Raw genomic sequence first — 11,591 nt, 5'->3', positions numbered from 1 at the left:
TATAATACCCCTACTATTAAGGTTAACTGAAGTTGTAGACAGATCTAAGGATGGTATCAATGTCAAATAATACTGATATATATGCTGTAATGAAAAGTTACTGCTTGCTCTTCATGATTCTGCAGCAGAACTATGGGATCTTTAATCTTGTTTCATTCAGGGTTAAAGGTAGGGGGATTTAGCTAATTTCTTTTGCTCACAGAAGCTTGCAGAGGTATCATTGTGCAGACAGAAGTGACAATTTTCACCTGATCTGGCCCTGAAAGTGCTCCACAACCATGACCAAAAAAGTGCATGGCTGCAAAGGGCCCAATCCCACAAAAATCTGAACCCCCCTTGCATGAAGGGTTTCAAATCAGAGCAGCTTCAATAATTTCAGTCTATGCTGCCTGCCAGCCTATCACTGTTTTCAGAAAGGGAAGGAGGAAAGGGTGCAGAGGGAGTTCAGTCTATGGTTTTTATCAGCATCCATTGTAAGATGGGATGGGTGGTTGGAGCCCTGCAAAGTGGGTGGCTCCAATCCATCCACCCCACCCTCCAGTGGGGGCTGATAACGCCACACCGAACTCCCTCTGCTCCCTTTCCCATTCTGAAAGCAGCATGGGCTGGGAGGGAGACAAGGCCATTTCAAAGGGAAACCAGCTGCAGGCTGGTTGACAGCAGCTGGATTCCCTTCCTCTCTGCATCCAGCAGTGAAGTTCTGTTTGGTCCGGGGCATTGCTGTAACTGAGAAGGCTTCCTGCAAAGTGCACTCAGTTACAGCTGGGGGCTGCACTTCTGTCTGTGCCCATTGTGGCAAAGTGATGTGAGCTCTTGAGCAGCAGCAGCTTCCCCTTCCCTTTTAGAGTTGTTAAATGGTCCACACGCTGAAACACTTCCTTTAACCAACTGACTGCAGGTTCTGCTAATAATTTTGACAAGCTGTTTTGACTGAAATTTCCCATTGTAGGTGTCTGCCTCATCTCTCTAATGTTTCACCCAAAATGGTTTGGCCATCTTTGAGAATGCAACTAGGAAACGTATACTATTTTGCCCATGTTGGGGGGCGGGGGAAAGAAACAAAGGAAATAGCAAGACTGTTTGAGAACCTGTACCACTCGTGCAGTCTGTAGCAGGGACCTGGAAACAATTGTCTTTTTGCTGTCCACATAAACATCTGTGCATGAATTTGAGGAAGCAGCTGGCTGATTTTTTTTCGGGCAGATCCCAAGGCCAGCCACCATTTTCATAGACTGAGCACAGCAGTCTGCTCTCCCTGCACCCCCTCCCCTCCATGCCTCTGATTGCTGGGGCCCCTCAGCCAGTTCCACCCCTCCATGCAGATTGCCAGATGGCCCAAAACCACAAATGACTATGATTAAATCCAGGGAAGCCATTAATCCATGTGTGAAGCATGGATTAATGGCTTCGTGGATTTAATCAGGGTAATTAAGCCACAATTTCAGGTCATCCCCAAGCTGTACCACGGTTGCAGGCTGGCTGTACCATGGTTGCAGGCTGGCTGTGGCAGGCAGCCAGAAGGTTGCAAGCAGCTACACTGGGGTCCCTGGAGTGGGTTCAGACATGCAGGGGGTGCGGCAGTGGGTTCACGCAACAAGCTGTGCTGGGGATCTGCGGACCCCAGTGCAGCCGCTTACGGTCTCCCGGCTACCTGCCAGAGCCAGCCCATGACCATGGTTCAGGTGCTTATGCACCCTCCCCCTGCCCTCTGCTGTCCACCTCCCCTCGCCTCTGCTCTCCCTGCCACTGTCCACCCTCACTTTGCCCTCCCCCACTCTAAGACTGTAGGACTTCCTGCCCTTTTCTCTGTTTGCAGGTAAGCTTTTTTTTGCAGTGAGCCCACTGTTTTTTGAGGAGCCCGCTCAAATTCACGGTTTCTGTGAACATCACACAATTGTGAATGGGTCACTACATACCCATTGATGGCACAGACATGAACTGATGACATAACAGAAAGATTACCTTACCTCAGGCCAGTCCCCTGAGCCATCCATTACATAAGATTATGAAGACTTTCTTTGGCTGAAACCAGTTGATTATAGTCTGGTCCTCTCTTTCCCTGAGGAGCTTGTTGGCTGGACCATTTTGTATACTGATTGTCTATAAATTGTGTGTGTGAATTTTAGTACAAAAAATGCAAACCAAATCATTCACTGTAAAGTGCATACATATATCTGGGCACTGATATGGACTCCAGGTGTGTGTAAAGGTCTGCCCATGCACATCCTACCACAAAGCTGGCATAAGAGTGACATTGCTTTTAAGGTATCTTGTTGTTCTCCTTCAGATCTCTCCCTCTTTGTGTTTTAATTCTGATCCTTTATGGAAAGCTGTAATTTTTAAAAATATATAAATACTAGTAATTTAATCTTTCCATGTGTAAGCTGTTTTTAAAATCCTTAATAATGTCAGGGGTTAGGTTTAAACCCAGTTAAAATACATGGGTTTGACCATGATTCTTCATTTAAGATGGCCATAAGGGTCAGTTAAGTATAAGTTACTGTACAAGGCAGAGGCAAATAAAAGGTGTTTGGGAATTTTGAATGCCCCGAATGTTGGGGCAGTGACTGAGTATTGTCTTGGGAAAACATGTGTATGGGTGAGTGGATGGCAGAAACGTGCAGAGAAGGCCTGATGCAGCCTGAACAGTACTAGGTGTGTAACATTAGGAATGGCCTAGAGTGCAGGCCTTTGGGCTTGGAGGACTGGATCAGTCCTCTTTAGAGTTGTGTGCAGAGAAACCATCTGTGGCTGTTTCCTCCTGTGTTCAAGAAAGCTGAACTTTGAACACTTGTTTAAATAAACAGAATGGCATAAAACTCACTGAGACCCACTGCCAGTTTCTCCTCCTAAGATGAGGAACCTGCAGAACCATAATTTTTGGCTAAGCTACTGCATTCCAAAGCGGTAAGTCTCTAGTTGAGTCCTGGATGAGTTGCATTATTTGAAGTATTGATGCATTTTTTTTAAATTGCCTTTTTTTTTTTTGTTGTTGCCAGTAATGAACAGGAGAAAGTGGGACAACACCAGATTGGTATGATAGTTACATACATATCCAGGAAAGGTGGTTAGCCATGTTAGTTTGAAGTCAGACTGAAGGCAGGGCAAAGGGACCTTCAAGAAAAATGGTTCAGAGAGGTATGAGCTTTCATAGGCAACAACCTACCTCATTAGATGCTTTGTCAGCTCATGCCTCACTGTATCATTTGGTCTTTAAGGTGCCACACTGCCCAACCTTCTGTCTTGTATATGCAAAATAAATGATTCTTACCAGTGGATCACCAGTCCTATACTACATATTATACTATATAAGTTCTCATACTGCTATGATCACTATAGTATCTACTCATGATGGTAAAGATGAGAGTTCTTAGTAGCTGAAGGCTGTTTGCTGATTTATGGAACCATGGCTGAGGGCTGCAGTCCAGTCCTGAAGGGGGTGCTTGGTGTACGTTGCAAAACAACTCCATCACACCTGGACTTACTTGTGAAGTCTGGTTAAGAGTCTCAGAGGAGAAGCGAAGGACTGAATGGTTTCTGAGGAGATTAATCAGATCTTTGTTGCTTATGGAAATGATGCCTAAAACAGTACCAAAGTAGTTTAGATGAAGTTTACACTAGGCTGAAATACTATAGGCCTTGGACATCCAAAAATGCCAATCCAGCACCTTTTCATAGAAGTAATTTACTTAAAACACAGTTTTAAAAGACTTTCCTGGGAGTCAGTTGCTCCTGGCCCATGCCTGTATTAAACTGCAAGCTGCTGGAATAGATCTGGATATCGTTAGATTGATGCAAACTGCTTTACTTTCACGTTCATCTGACACTCACATTCATCTGACTTTTCTCCTGTAGGAAGCCTCATGGAAGATGGGTCACAGCAGCTGTTTGACAGAGAATATGTGTTAATGTTTGCCGTGTTCGATGAAAGCAAAAGTTGGCAAAAATCAGCATCTGTTGAGTACACGATTAATGGTTACACTAATGGGACCTTTCCAGGTATTATACAGTTGATAAACTTAAGGTGTTTCCTCTTACCCCAGCCTGTTTGTTTGAGCCATAATAGCCTTAGCATATAACCTTGCTACCAGCTCGTAGCATATAACCTTGCTACAAGTTTTTCATATAAACTCAGTACAAGCATCTGGTTTCACAAGGGAGCCAATAGCCACTTTTTCCAATAGCCACTACTTTCCAGAGGCTCCTGTCCTTGATATACTTGCTGCTGGTTTCAAAGCGTGGGCTTCATGTTGCCAAAGCATTTGGAGAGTTCCACTTACAAAGTAAATGTCCTTTCTTCACCTACAAAATGAGGATGAGGTTAAACAAACTGCTGGCTCTAAAGCATGTGGAACACTTCAGAAGAAGACTGTATAGGACTGGTTCCCAAACTGTCAGATTGCGCAGCATCAATTTAAAATGATACTACTTTAAGTACCACCAGCAAATTTTTGTCATGTAAAGTAAACGTAATAAATCTGTTAATGCGTACCACTGACAGATTGTGTACTACTGGTGTTACCTGTACAACGGATTTGGAACTGCTGTATAATAGGATGACAATGGATTGTTGCCAGCTCAACTGTCAGTGAAAGTAGGGAGAAGTTGGAAGACAAAAGGATGCTAATGGGCCTGTTGCAAGGGTTTCCCCCTCCGCACTGGAGAAACAGGCAATCCAGTGAGTGAATGTCTGGAGATCCTGGGGTTTTTTTAAATGCCTTCAAGGTTGGGGTAGTTCTCTCTGGATGGATTTCCTGACACATTTTCCAAGTATGAACAGATCTGCTTTTTAGAGAAGAGAGGATTAACTGGCTAAGGGGTGAGATTTTCAAAAATGCTTAAAAGATTTAGGTATTTAACTCCCACTGACTTTCAGTGGGATTTGGTGCTTTTGAATATCCTGCACGAGGTACATGCCCCCTCTTGCAGGATCTAGAAAGCTTTGTAAAATGTTCTGAGTGAGGATTTGCTTTTGATCTATCAGCAGGACTTAGTGTGAATTGTTCTCTGATTCTTGGATGAGTTGGGTGAATTCTGAACCCTGCCGTTCTTTCCATTTCAGACTTAACCGCCTGCGTTTATGACAACATTAGTTGGCATTTGATAGGAATGAGCTCCAAACCAGAGATTTTCTCTGTCCATTTCAATGGGCAAACCATGGAGCAATATCATCACAGGGTCTCAACCATCAGCCTGGTGGCAGGTGCAGCAACCACCGCAAACATGACTGTGAGCCAGAAAGGAAGATGGCTGATATCGTCTCTTGTCCAAAATCATCTGCAAGGTAAGGACACATTTGCTTAGTAGGCAATTTATACAGGCATAGAGAGTGCTATTCACTTCTTCCTTTATCTCCTAAAAGGGTTCTAACTTTGTAAAACGTCACAGCGACCACATTTTATATGGTGGCCATTTTACTAAGGAACCACTGCAGACAGAGCATTAAGGACTGAAGAACAAGGTTCAGTGGAACTTCTTTCCGAAGTCTCACAGTTGCAAAGAGGTTGCAGAGCAATGGGGAATCTCATTTTTGGGGAGATTTTTACTGTTTACAAAATGTTCATCTGGGCACCATGATTACACATGGATAGATAAGGTAAACTGTGGTAGATTGCTTGACTGTTGAAGGAGATAAAGGCAGCTCAAGGCTGTGTCACGATAGCAGGCACAATCATCTTACAGTGGATATTAATTTCCCCAGAGCAAAGATTAACATTTCTTTTAATGGATCCATGGAAAAAATCCTTATGTTGCCTCTTGTGGTGGCTGGAGCACTCGCTGAAAAGAGGATGACAATCTCAACTAGGGGTCTCAAAAGAGACAAAAGATTGCTATAATCACATAGCTCTCATTGACTCCAGCAGGCTTCTCTGGAGAATCCCAGCTTTATTGTCTGCACTTGTTTGTTTGTTTTTTGTTTGTTTTTCTTTAAACCTGAGTTCATACATTTCATAGACATTAGGGCTGGAAGGGACCTTGGAAGATCATCAAGTCTAGCCCCCCGCCTAAAGGGCAGGAAGTCAGCTGGGGTCATAGGATCCCAGCAAGATAAGCATCCAATTTACTCTTGAAGGTGTTCAATGTAGGTGCTTGAAACACCTCCAATGGCAGGCTGTTCCAGACCTTGGGGGCTCAGACAGTAAAGAAATTCTTTCTTATGTCCAGCCTGAAATGGTCTCACAGTAGTTTATGACTGTTCGACCTCATCATCCCTTGGGGCGCTCTGGTGAACAAACGTTCCCCCAGATCCTGGTGGTCACCCCTGATAAACTTATAGGTGGCCATCAGATCACCCCTGAGCCTACGCTTTTCCAAGCTAAAGAGCCCCATGGCGCTCAGCCTGTCATCGTAAGGTCTGTTTTCCTGACTTCTGATCATGCGCATGGCTCTTCTCTGGACTCTCTCAAGCTTCTCCACATCCTTTTTGAATTGTGGAGCCGAAAACTGGACGCAGTACTCCAGCTGCGGCCTCACCAAGGCCGAGTACAATGGGAGAATGATGTCCCGGGATTGCTTGAGAAGCATCTATGGGTGCAAGCCAGTGTTTTGGTCACTTTAGTGGCTGCAGCATTGCATTGCAGGCTCATGTTCATCTTGTGGTCAGTGATGACTCCCAGGTCTTTCTTCCGTAGTGCTAACCAGCGTAGCACTGCCAAGCCTGTAAGGATGCTGCAGGTTTTTCTTCCCAGAGTTCTTAGAGAACAGGTAAATAAATGTTTGCCAGCACCCAGAGCTAATGGGTTGAGAGGTGCTATGGAAGTTCTATGTATTTTTGCATCTGATGGTCACTATTGTGCTTGTCCCTGTTTCCTACCAGCTGGAATGCATGGTTACTTCAATGTAGAAGAATGTGAGGGGAAAGAGGTGCTCAAGAAGAGGTTATCCTTTAAAGAACTGCGTATGATAAAAGACTGGCAATATTTTATTGCTGCAGAGGAGATCACCTGGGATTATGCTCCTAACATTTCTCCAAACATCGATAGGTAAAATGTTGATCAGTACTGTTCTGGTGACCAGGTATGGTGGGGGAGGGAGGCTCTTAGGAAATGCTCTCCATGGTCCTGGCCTTAAAAACTGCATTTCACAAAAAAGGAGAACTCCTGAGGAAAAGACAATATTTGAAAATAGGAGGAATTTTAAAGGATGGGATTGTAAGGCATGTATGGAATACCTGATAGAAATATTAGTAAGTGCCTTTGGAGAGCACTGCAGTAAACAACCTTACTGGACTTGCTGAGTAAATATGCTTTGTGGCATATCTTTCACTTAATTTAAAAGGTAGAGAGAGGTTTCTCCAATGTACAGGATGTCCTTTTGCCTAGAGCTACCAGTGGCAGTACCAATGTGGACAGCCCTTGATAATACATTATTGCCATGATATTCATGAAACCTCTCACCTTATTCTGATGAGGAATGATTTGTGGGTATCATCACTTTGTTGATGTTACAAGCTGTTGCATATACAGTGTCTGCAAGGAGCACATCTCAATCTGCTTAAATTCTTACAATGCATGGGTTGGTGGTTGTATATCTGGTTCTGCTGCTGGCTCTTAGGTGATCCTGCTCTTCTGGTGTCATCTTCTTGTCTTTCCATTTCTCACTTGAATCCCTGTCTGGAGTCCTCATCTCCCTTTACCTGTAGCCCTGCTGACTCTAAGACTTCAAACACTACTACTTCTCTGATGACTTCTCCTATTCCATTCAAAGTTATATTGCTTACCACCCTGCCACCATTTCTGTCTAGGTAACCAGCTACCAGCTCACAGCTGAGATGGACCTTTTCATACTTTTTAAGTCCTACCTGTTTTTAAGCAATATGGGGAATTTTGTTGTCTTCACAACTTCATATACTTCTATGTAAGAACGTAGATTGGAAGAGGGAGGCCCTAAGCCATTGAATTCAGCCCATGATTAGATTAGAATTCATGATACCCAATTTGAGTTCCTGGTGCCTCTACAGACTTTGTGACATTAAAGACGTCACTTTTTCCCATTTGTGAACAGGGAGTAATAATACTTCTCTCCAAACTTTTTGTTTTGAAAATTTTAGACCAGAATCTCTTTGAGACTGAGATCTTTTTTTCACACTGCACACTTATACATTGTCTAACAGAATAGGAACCCAGATATCAGTTGGGCCAGTAGGTGTTACTGAAATACAAGTAATACTAAAAATAACTTGCATTACAAAGCTTTGTCTAATCTCATTCTATTTGTCTTGAGCAGTGGGGCTCCTGCTGTTTTTCCTGCATGATTGCCCTACAGTCCAAAAGGTCTCACTCCTTAAGAAGGTTTTATTGCTTTTTCTTTTTAAAGACAATATAAATCAAAGTACTTGGACAACTACTCAAATCTCATTGGCAAAAAGTACAAGAAGGCTGTTTTCAAGCAGTATGCAGATGCCAACTTTATCAAGCGTCTAGAGAATCCCAGGCCCAAGGAAACTGGAATTCTGGGCCCTGTTATCAGAGCCCAGGTCAAAGACAAAGTCAAGGTGAGTAGTAAGCGCTGAGCACAAAGACTATACATGTTTTAAGGTAATATTCTGCAGGTAAAGTTGTATAAGAACCAGTGTATATGGTAGTGTTTTTCAAACAATAGCTATAAGGTGATAAAGAGTGACTATGTTGGATGATGTGAGCCCGAGGGAGAGATTTAAAGTTAAGTTGTCTATTTTATTTCTGCAATTTGATTTTGAGTGCTTGGTTTCCAGATATCATTGCAGCAGATATCGTTGTATAACGATATAAAGAATATATATGTAGTTCATAGAAGTACATAGAAAGAACTACAAATTCATACACAGTTTGAACTATTGGGGGAAGTTCAGATTTAGGACTTATATTTATGAACTCATCATTTCTAATTATGTTACTATTTAGGAGCCTAAGAAAGTGGCAGCTGCCTTTGAAAGCAGAAGAATAACTTAGCGAGTAAAGTCAGAAGGCCTCAAAAATCTTGCAGCATTGATATTTTGTTGTTGTTTCAATGTGTCATGTCCTCCTGACTGGATATTGCATATTGATACATCACAAAGCTGCATGGGCCTTAAGTGCCCTGATGGTCTTGTAGTCCTGCAGCCATTTTCAGTGCTGTAGTTCTTCCTTTCTCTGCTTGGTTCCATCCAGCATGCAGGTTTGCAGAGAAGTTTTCATCACATCCTTTCCTCTGTGGTTCTTAAAAGCTGGGGAAAAGGAGTGGTGGTGTATCCTTTCTGCAATTTTTCCTTTCAAGAGCAATGTTTAGTGATCCCACTCACGGGATTTAACACTCCTCAGCTGCCTCTGTGGGACTCTCTTCTGAGAGTAGGACTCTGCTTATAGTCCTGAAACCAAATAGAGCCAGGGGAATTCTAGCCATTGGCTCATCTATGGGACCCTGAAGGCTGCATGCTGCACAGCAGCTGTGGGTTTGAGAGTGCCAGCTTTTCTAACTTAAGGAATGGCTCTTCTGGAAACCCATCAGGTTCCATTTAAACAGTGACTTGCAGTATTGTTTCCAAACCAGGATTCAGCAAAGGTTGAACTCATACTTTTTCATATGCATATAGATTGTGTTTAAAAATATGGCCAGTCGCCCTTACAACATTTACTTCCATGGAGTGACACTTTCAAAGGATGCAGAAGGAGCTAATTATCCACTAGATCCCGCAGGTAAGGAGCTGTCTGTTTTACACCCTGTGCATGTGAACAACTTGACTTTGCATAGGCGGTCTCTCTGCCTTAGGTCAGAACTCTGGGGCTCTTATGTTCTCTTCCCTGCCCCACCACTGATATATTGTGTGATATTTTAGTGGAAAGTTTGCTTCATGTCTTTGTCCCTTAGTTTTCTCATCTTTAAAATGGGAATAAGAGCCCATTTTAGCTTGCAAATCTCTAAAAAAAAAAAAAAAATTCCACCCCTTTTTAAAAAAGGGAAAAAAAGCCCATTTTAGTTTGCAAATCTTTAAAAAAAAAAAAAAATTCCACCCCTTTTTAAAAAAGGGAAAAAAAGCCCATTTTAGCTTGCAAATCTCTAAAAAAAAAAAAAAATTCATCACGACTTTAACAAAGGCTTGGCTCACTTACACTGGTGTGGGTCTGCTGACTTCAGTGATGCTATTGCAGTAATTCTCAGCCAGGGTGCCATGTTTACAAACATAATTCACAAGACATATCCAGATTTTTCAAATAGGAATTCCTTGTGTTAAAAACATTGTGACCTTGTGAATAGCTGGCATTTTCTGAAGGTGCTGCAAGTCTAATGAAGGAGGTCTAGAATCTGAAAAGGTTGAGAACCACTGTGCTAATGCCAGTGGATGCTAGCTGAGGATCTGGCCCTAATATGTCATTGTGCTAACTAGTGACAGCGAAGAGATGTTCAGAAGTATGATCAAGGGGAAAAAAAAGAGAGAAATGGTTTCAGCCATGACTGATATGAAATGATAGGAAAGCAAGAAAGAAAGAGCAGAAGTAGCAGTGGGAATCAGTAGAGGCAAGGTAGTGCATACATTGTTTGGGGCAGTGAGATTGCTAGCATAGGGTGAGCAAACAAGGGAACAAACAGAAGTTTGGTGTGCAAGGTGAACTATAGCGAGTCTTTGGAGATCTTAAGGAAGATGGGACACTTCACCTCACCTCTTCCTCCGGCATCTCTTGAAATAGGAAGTCAAAGGATTTATCTGAGGGATATGATTGCACTCCTAGATGAGTCAGCAGGCAGGCAGCTTTTAAGTGTTAGCATCAATTGGTCAGATACCATTTTATGGGTAATTTGTTTATAGGAAAAGTAACATGTTGTACTATATATGTATACATCAGCAGTCTCTATTAAGCTGTCCATCTTCCAGTAGCAGCTTTTATCCATGAATCTATGATTTACACTTGTAACTAATAAAGCATAAATATACCTCCTAAATTAAGTAGCATGCTTCCATGTTTGGCACAAGGAACCTTAGCAGTTGGAAGATTCGGTAGTAGCACAGTTCCTTTTTTTAGTTTGTGGACTCTAACCATGTCTCCAGACTCTTGATTTAATTTAAGCTTTATACTAGTGGTCCTCAACGTTTTCAGTCAGAGCACTCTCCACAATGTTTTTGACTGCGGCAGAACTCTTAGTCAAGAATCACTGTTGTCCTCAATTTATCTTGGTTGTTCTCAGCTGGGTGACGCTGTTGCCAGGAAAAACTCCCCTGTGCACATTACGTACATCTGGACCAGTAAGGGCTGTGCCATGTGTGCACGTTCCTCCTGCATTTGGGTTCTCTGTTAAGCCTAAAGTATGTAGGAAACCTGGCTTGTGCTGTACAGCTCTTTTGTTTCCAGGAGGAGTGTGATGGTGGGGCAGAGGAGTGGACTGGGAAGAACTGCAGCTTAAGCCAGCCCTTCTGCCTGCTTTAGAGTTATTGGAGAGCTCTAATGTAGGAGGACTGCATGTATGCTGCAGCCCAGTGCTCAGGGTAGCTTGACTTGGCTGCTGCCGCTGCGGCAGCAACTCCTGCATCGTGGAATCCCTTAGGGGATTTTAGGGCACCCTGGTTGAGCACCACTACTTTATACAACCTAAAAGCTTAACTTAGCCTGGCAGTCTTTTTTTTTTTTTTTTTTTTTTTT

At 42.9% G+C, this 11,591-nt stretch overlaps 1 protein-coding gene across 1 annotated transcript in view; it reads left to right on the top strand.

Annotated features, from left to right (window-relative positions):
- The window catches only part of F5 (coagulation factor V), a 68,105-nt gene that overhangs the window by 23,770 nt on the left and 32,744 nt on the right, over positions 1-11,591 (top strand). The window contains exons 5-9 of the mRNA XM_019527532.1: positions 3,856-3,999; positions 5,063-5,284; positions 6,818-6,983; positions 8,317-8,494; positions 9,551-9,653. Of these exons, the coding sequence (XP_019383077.1) occupies positions 3,856-3,999; positions 5,063-5,284; positions 6,818-6,983; positions 8,317-8,494; positions 9,551-9,653 (813 nt within the window). The remainder of the gene's footprint in view (positions 1-3,855; positions 4,000-5,062; positions 5,285-6,817; positions 6,984-8,316; positions 8,495-9,550; positions 9,654-11,591) is intronic.

The sequence above is a fragment of the Gavialis gangeticus genome, unplaced genomic scaffold, assembly GCF_001723915.1.
Source record: "Gavialis gangeticus isolate Ggan-Ray unplaced genomic scaffold, GavGan_comp1, whole genome shotgun sequence".
In the NCBI taxonomy this organism is placed as follows: domain Eukaryota; kingdom Metazoa; phylum Chordata; order Crocodylia; family Gavialidae; genus Gavialis; species Gavialis gangeticus.
Note: the sequence above shows the minus strand (reverse complement) of the source record. Positions and strands in the feature narration are given on the sequence as shown.